Source organism: Penaeus vannamei, chromosome 17, assembly GCF_042767895.1.
Source record: "Penaeus vannamei isolate JL-2024 chromosome 17, ASM4276789v1, whole genome shotgun sequence".
Classification (NCBI taxonomy): Eukaryota; Metazoa; Arthropoda; class Malacostraca; order Decapoda; family Penaeidae; genus Penaeus; species Penaeus vannamei.
In genome coordinates this window covers 37,072,350-37,079,849 of record NC_091565.1, presented here as the reverse complement: position 1 = coordinate 37,079,849, position 7,500 = coordinate 37,072,350, and the positions used below count along the sequence as shown (strand labels likewise).

Sequence of the window (7,500 nt, the reverse complement as noted above, 5' to 3'; positions counted from 1 at the left end):
TAGGAGAGAGGCAAGGGAATATAGGAGAAATGGAGGAGGAGAAGGGAGATAAGGAAGTATAGGAGAAATGGAGGAGGAGGAGAAGAGAGGTAAGGAATTATAGGAGAAATGAAGGAGTAGCTGGAGAGGCAAGGGAATATAGGAGAAATGGAGGAGGAGGAGGAGAGGCAAGGAAGTATAGGAGAAATGGAGGAGGAGGAGGGAGGCAAGTAAGTACAAGAGAAATAGAGGAGGAGGAGAGAGGGCAAGGAGGTACATAAGAAATAGAGGAGGAGGAGAAAGGCAAGAAAGTACATAAGTATGAGAGGAGGAGGAGAGAGGCAAGGAAGTACATGAGAAATATAGGAGGAGGAGGGATGTAAAGAATTATAGGAGAAAATGGCGGATGAGGAGAGACGCAAGGAAGTACAGGAGAAATGGAGGAGGAGGAGAGAGCCAAGGAAGTGTAGGAGAAGTGGAGGAGGAGGAGAGAGGCAAGGAAGTATATGAGAAATAGAGGAGGAGGAAGAGAGATAGTGTTAAAGGAGAGGGGGAAAAATGAGGGAGGGAAGGGAGTAGAAAACCATACAGAGGCAAGGAGAGTAGTAAGAGGAATGAGAAGAAGGGAAAAGGAAAGTGAGGAGAATAGAGGAGGAAGGAGGTGGAAAAGGAGAAGAGAGAGAGGTGGAGTAAAATGAGAATAGGTGGCGATGGTGAAGGTAGGGGAGGGAAGAGGAGAAAGAAGGAACTGGAGAAGATGATGATTATGAAGAGGAGGAAGAGAAGGTGCATTGGTAATTTTCATAATGATTATGATGATGATGACGACACTACCAAATGATAATGGTATATGAAATATCAATATCAAATGATGGCAAAACTAATATTTTTCAAACTAATGATGATGATGATGATGATGATGAGATGGTAGTGAAGAATATGATGGCCGTGATGGTGATGGTTAGAAAAACGAAAGACGAGAAGGTTGAAGGAGATATCGAAGACATATATGGAAAAGAAGATATAAAGATGGAGAGGGAGGAATCAGAAAATAAAAGAAAACACAAAAAGACATGGTATGATGATGATAACATTACTTCATATAACAATAATAGCTGCAGTGGTACTAATAGTAGTAGCAATAGAAGCAGTAGCAGTAGCAGCAACAACAGCAGTAGCAGCAGCAGCAATAGTAGTAGTAGTAGTAGCTGTAGTAGTAGTAGTTGTGGTAGTGGTAGTAGCAATAGTAGTGGTAGTAGCAGGGGAGCAATAGTAGTAGTAGTAGTAGTAGTAGCAGTAGTAGTTGTTGTTGTGGTAGTAGTAGTAGCAGCAGTAGTAGCAATAGTAGTAGTGCTAGCAGGGCAGCAGCAGCAGTAGTAGAAGTAGTAGTGGTGGTAGTAGTACCAACAGGAGTAGTTGTAGTAGTAATAATTCACGAAATAGAAAGTAGAAATCGAGTTATGCAGTCATTTTAGCTTCCCAGTTATACAATAAAGAGAAAGAGAGAGAGGGAGAGAGAGGGAGAGAGAGAGAGAGAGAGAGAGAGAGAGAGAGAGAGAGAGAGAGAGAGAGAGAGAGAGAGAGAGAGAGAGAAAAAGCAGAACAAACAAACGCATTAACTTTCCACCACTCCCCCACTTCTCTCTATAAAACGATCATAAATAAACAACATTAACAATAAAAAAAACATAGTAATAATAATAATGATAAGAAGAAGAAGAAGAATGATAATACCATCGATTAACTCCAGCATCATCATAAATAAACAGCAATAACAACAAAAAACATAATAATAATAAAAATGATAAGGATAATAATAACACCACCGATTAACTCCAGCATCATCACAAATAAACAACAACAACAAAAACATAATAATAAAGATAATAATAAAAATACCACCGAACAACGCCAGCATCATCATAAATAATCAGCAACAATAACAACAAAAAACATAATAATAATAAAAAAATAATAAAAACACCACCGATTAACCCCAGCATCATCATAAATAAACAGCAACAACAACAAAAACATAATAATAATAATAATAAAAATACCACCGATTAACTACAGCATCATCACAATTAAACAACAACAATAACAACAAAAAACATAATAATACTAAAAATGATAATAATAATAATAACACCACCGAACAACGCCAGCATCATCATATATAAACAGCAACAATAACAACAAAAAACATAATAATAATAAAAACAAAAATAATAATAAAAACACCACCGAACAACGCCAGCATCATCATAAATAAAGAGCAATAACAACAACAAAATAAATAATAATAAAAATAATAATCAAAACACACATAATAATACTCAAAATGATAATAATAATAATAATCAAAACACCACCGATTAACCCCAGCATCCCTTCCCTCGCCCTTGCAGGTCCTGGAGTGGAACGGAGTGCCGCTGACCGACCAGAGCTTCGAGGAGGTCTGCAGCATCATGGAACAAGTGGACACGCAGGAGGACACCGTGGAGCTGCTCCTCGAATCCTCCAATGATTTGTGAGTTCTTAGGGGGAGGAGAAGGGGTGGGGGAGGAGGGGGAGCGGGGTTGGAGGGTGACGGGGGGTTGGAGGGTGAGGGGGGGGTTGGAGGGGGGGTTGGAGGGGTGAGGGTGGCGTTGGAGGGTGGGGGGGGTTGGAGGGTGAGGTGGTGTTGGTGGAGTTGGGGGGGGGGGAAAGGGGGAGAAGGGATGGGGGGGGAAGGAGAAAAGGGGGAGGGGGTGTTGGAGGGTGAGGTGGTGTAGGAGGATGAGAAGGAATGGGGGAGGGCGGGGTAAAGGGAGAAAGGGGGATAAGAAGGGGAGGGGAGGAGAAAGGGGGAAAGGGAAGGGGGCGGGAGTGGAGAATAAGGGAGAAAGAGGGAAGAGGAAGGAGAATACAGATAGATAGATTCATAGATAGATACATAGATAGAGAGAGACGGGGGGGGGGGGGGAGCAAGAGATAGATAGATTGAGAGAGAGAGAGAGAGCGAGAGAGAGAGAAAGAGAGTTGTGGGGGAACGAGAGAGAGAGACAAAGAAACAAGAAAAAGACAAAGAGAAAGATAGACCAGGATAGCCAGCCAGACAAACAAAAAGATAGATAAAAAAAAACGTGAATATACGAAAAGCGCAAGAACCCCCTCCCCCCGCTATATATAAAAAAAAAAAAAAAAAAAAAAAAAGCTTTCGTCTCAGAATCTCACACTTTCTGCAGTGGGAACCGATGCTCGAGAGGGTCAGGAGTGAAACCCGTTCTTCAGACTCCGCCCACGCGTGAACGAGGGCGTGAGAGGTCGCGTAATATCCCAAGATTCGCGGTTGACAATACGGTTTCATATATTTTTTCCTTCATTTGTTATTATCATTGTTATTATTATTATCATCATTATTATCATTATTATTATTATTATTATTATTATCATTATCATTGTTGTTGTTGTTGTTGTTATTACAATAATCATTACTTTTACTATTATCATTATTTTCATCATTATTATTATTATCATTATTATTATTAATTATTATTATTATTAGCATTATTATCATTACTATTATTACTATTATTACTATTATTATTATTATTATTAGTAGTAGTAGTAGTATTAGTATTACCATTATTTTTATTACAATCATTATTATCATTATCATTATCATAATCATTATTATTATTATTATTATTATTATTATTATTATTATTATTATTATTATTATTATTATTATTATTATTATTATTATTATTATCATTATCATTATTATTATTATTATTATTATTATTATTATTATTATTATTATTATTATTATTATTATAATCATTATTATTATTATCATTATTATTAATATCACTATTATTATTATTATTATTATTATTATTATTATTATTATTATTATTATTATTATTATTATTATTATTATTATTATTATTATTATTATTATTATTATTATCATTATTTGTAAGGAGACTCATGATTCATTTCTTATCTATTCATTTATTACGTAAGTGTTATTTGTGTTTAATGAAGGTGTATGAATATTCAATTTTTTAGAGCAATTTGGCCAAGTTAAATTTTCATTTAAGATATTATCATCGCCCTCTCTCTCTCTCTCCTCCTCCTCCTCCTCCTCCTCCTCCTCCTCCTCCTCCTCCTGATCCTTCCCCCTTTCCTTCTCCCCTTCTTCTTCTTCTTCTTTCCCCTCCCTTCTTCTACCCCCCTTCTTCTTCTTCTTCTTCTTCCCCCCTTCCCCCCCCCCTTTTCCCCCCTTCTTCCCCCTTCTTTCCCCCTTCTTCTTTCCCCTTCCTTTCCCTTCCCTTCTTCTTCCCCTTTCTTCTTCTTCTTCTTCCTTCTCCCTTCCTCCTCCTCCTCCTCCCTTCTCCCCCTTCCTCCTTTTCCTTTCCCCCCACCTATGGGTGGAGGAGAGGCGGGTGGAGGGGAAGGAGGAGAAAGATGAAAACAGAGAGTGGGAGGAGAGGAGGAGGAGGAGGAGGAGAGAGGGTGAAGGGAAGAGGTGAAGGAGCGTGTGGGGAGAAGGAATTCTGAAGAAGGAGGAAGGAGAGGAGGAGGGAGAAGGAAGGGCACTGAGGAGGAGGGAGGAGGAACGAGGAGAAGGAGGAGGAGGAGGAAGGAAAAGGAGGAGAGGGAGGAGGGAAGGGAGAGGGCGCGAGGAGGAGGAGGAGAGGACGAAGGGAGGGAGGAGGAGGGAGGAGGAGAAGGAGGAGAGGAGGGAGGGAGAAGGAGGGCGCAGGGAGGAGGAGGAGAGGACAAAGGAGAGGAGAGGGCGCGAGGGAGGAGGAGGAGGAGGGGACGAAAAAGGGAGAAGGAGGAGGAGGAGGAAAGGAGGAGAGGGAGGGAAAAGGGGGAAGGGAGGGGCGCGAGAGGGAGGAGGAGAGGACGAAGGGAGGAGGAGGAGGAGGAGGAGGAAAGGAGGAGAGGAGGAGGGAGAAGGAGAGGGCGCGAGGGAGGAGGAGGAGAGGACGAAGGGAGGAGGAGAGGGCGCGAGGGAGGAGGAGAGGGCGCGAGGGAGGAGGAGAGGGCGCGAGGGAGGAGGCGGAGAGGACGAAGGGAGGAGGAGGAGGAAAGGAGGAGAGGAGGAGGGAGAAGGAGAGGGCGTGAGGGAAGAGGAGGGGACGAGAGGGGAGGAGGAGGAGAGGGATATTTGAATTCATTAACCTATATTCCATTCAGGGATTTATGAGTTTATTAAGACTTTTTCCTCGCTCTAATGATTGATGGAAGATTTACTTTAAGCTTTATTAGTCGCCTTTTGTTTAAGTATTTTATAAAGAAATTGAGATTTGTTTTTGAATAGAAATTTACCAAAAACAATTTCTCATTTTTTTCTTGTAATAGTGATTAATGAAAGGTTGTATTTCGAGTTTTAATATGTATTTCTATCTAGATATTTATTGGTCTCCTTTTAAGTATTTTATACATTATGTTGACTGATCAAGAAATTAAGATTTGTTTTTGAATAAAGATTTATCAAAAACAATATTTCATCGTCATTTTATCAGAATGTCTCTTCTTCTTTTATCTTTTCTTCTCCTTCTTCTTCATCTTCTTTGTAATCTAGATCATCATCCAATTTCTCATCGTCGCTTTATCAGAATGTTTCTTCTTTTCTTCTTCTCCTTCTTCTCCATCTTCTTCGTAATCTAGATCATCATTCAGGTCTTGATTCACACATATTTAGTTCATCCGTTCCCCCTTTACTCTTCCATCACGACTGAAAGGTATTTAAGCCAAGAATGACGACATAATAGAGAGCTTTTAAGAGTACATTCACCCACCAAGGAGAGAAACACTTATTGGGAAGAAAAGGGAACTTAAGACGGAGGTTTCATGAGTGATAGGGTGTGTGTGTGTTTGTGTGTGTCTGGGTTGGGATGTATGTGTCTTTGGGCTGGGATGTGTGTGTGTGTATGTGTGTGTGTGTGTGTGTGTGTGTGTGTGTGTGTGTGTGTGTGTGTGTGTGTGTGTGTGTGTGTGTGTGTGTGTGTGTGTGTGTGTGTGTGTGTGTGCGCGCAGTTCGTAAATAGCTGTGATCCCTTTTTTTATCCTTCTTCCTTTTCCCCCCCTTCCTCTTCCCTCTTTCTCCTTATTCCCTACTCCCCGTTTCTCTTTTCCCCCTTTTTCCTCCTCTCCCCACATCATTTTCTCCTCTTTTTCCTCCTCCCTTTTCCTTCTTCCTGCTTCCCTCCCTCCTTCCTTTTTCTCTTCCCCTCCCCACACCTTTTTCCTCCTCTTCCTTCCTTCCTCCCTTTTTCTCTTCCCACACCATATCTTCCTCCCTTCCATCCTCCCTATTCCCTTTTTCTCCTCCTTCCTCTTCTCTCTTTCTCCTTATTCCCTACTCCCCCTTTCTCCTCCCCACATCATTTTCTCCTCCCCTCCCTTCTCCCCCTTTCTCCTTAACCCCCCTCCCCCCCATCCCTTCTCACCCTCCGACATGCAATAGAAATTCACGTGTTTTACATAGACGGTGAAGATGATAAGGTAGAGGGTTATGGGCCTTATCTTTCATATCTTTCATAGGATTTTTGTATTTCATTCATATGTTTGTATTTCATTCACCTTTTTGTTTTGGTTGAAATGTTCTGTTGTTCTTGTTACATAAGATGAATGCTTTCGTGTTTGAGTAAGGTGTGTGTGTGTGTGTGCGTGCGTGCTTGTGTGTGTGTGTGTGAATAAGTGAGTGAGTGAGTGAGTTTGTGCATGTATGTGTGTGTGTGCTTGTCTGCGTGCGTGCGTGCTTGCGTGTGTATGTGTGTGCTTGTCTGCGTGTGTGTGTGTGTGTATGTGTGTGTGCTTGTCTGCGTGTGTGCTTGCGTGTGTATGTGTGTACTTGTCTGCGTGTCTGTGTATGTATGTGCTTACCTGTCTCTCTCTCTCTCCCTCTCTCTCTGTGAATACTCATTTTCCGTCACACTCATAATCAAGAGTCGAATCATTTAATCCAAGTTTCCCCCGAGTCTTCCCCTGAGCCTCCGTGACACCGCTCTCTTTCCAGAAGGTCCCTGGACTACGGGGAGGACCCAAGTGCCTTGTCACAGTCGAAGAGAGGTTCGCTAGAAGGCAGATCTCCTGGAGGTAAGGCACTCTCGCTCCTTCTCCTGAGCACGACTTCGCTGGGGGTCGCTTGGTCTTGCTGGTGCTGTTTCTCTCCTTTTGTCTCTCTCTTTCTCTTTCTCTTGTTGTCTCTATTCATCTCTCTTTCTCTTTCTCTTGTTATTTCTCTCCTTGTCCCTCTCTTTCTCTTTCTCTTGTTGTCTTTTTCTTTATCTCTCTTTCTCTTGTTGTATATCTCCTCTCTCTTTCTCTTTTTCTTGTTGTCTCTCTCCTTATTTCTCTTTTTTCTTGTTGTCTCTCTTCTTATCTCTCTTTCTCTTGTTTGTCTCTCTCCTTATCCCTCTTTCTCTTGTTGTCTCTCTCTCCTTATATTTTTCTCTTTCTATTGCTGTTTCTCTCCCTATCTCTCTTTTCTCTTGTTGTCTCTCTCCTCTCTCTTTC

The 7,500-nt window shown here is 41.5% G+C and overlaps 1 protein-coding gene across 5 annotated transcripts in view; it reads left to right on the top strand.

Moving 5' to 3' along the window:
* Fife (regulating synaptic membrane exocytosis protein fife) overlaps positions 1-7,500 on the top strand; it is a 367,289-nt gene that overhangs the window by 304,874 nt on the left and 54,915 nt on the right. For 4 of the 5 annotated variants that reach the window (XM_070132286.1, XM_070132284.1, XM_070132289.1 and 1 more), the window contains 2 exons: positions 2,391-2,512; positions 7,001-7,080. In XM_070132286.1, coding sequence (XP_069988387.1) covers positions 2,391-2,512; positions 7,001-7,080 — 202 coding nt within the window. The remainder of the gene's footprint in view (positions 1-2,390; positions 2,513-7,000; positions 7,081-7,500) is intronic. The other variant, XM_070132285.1, reaches the window with a different exon arrangement.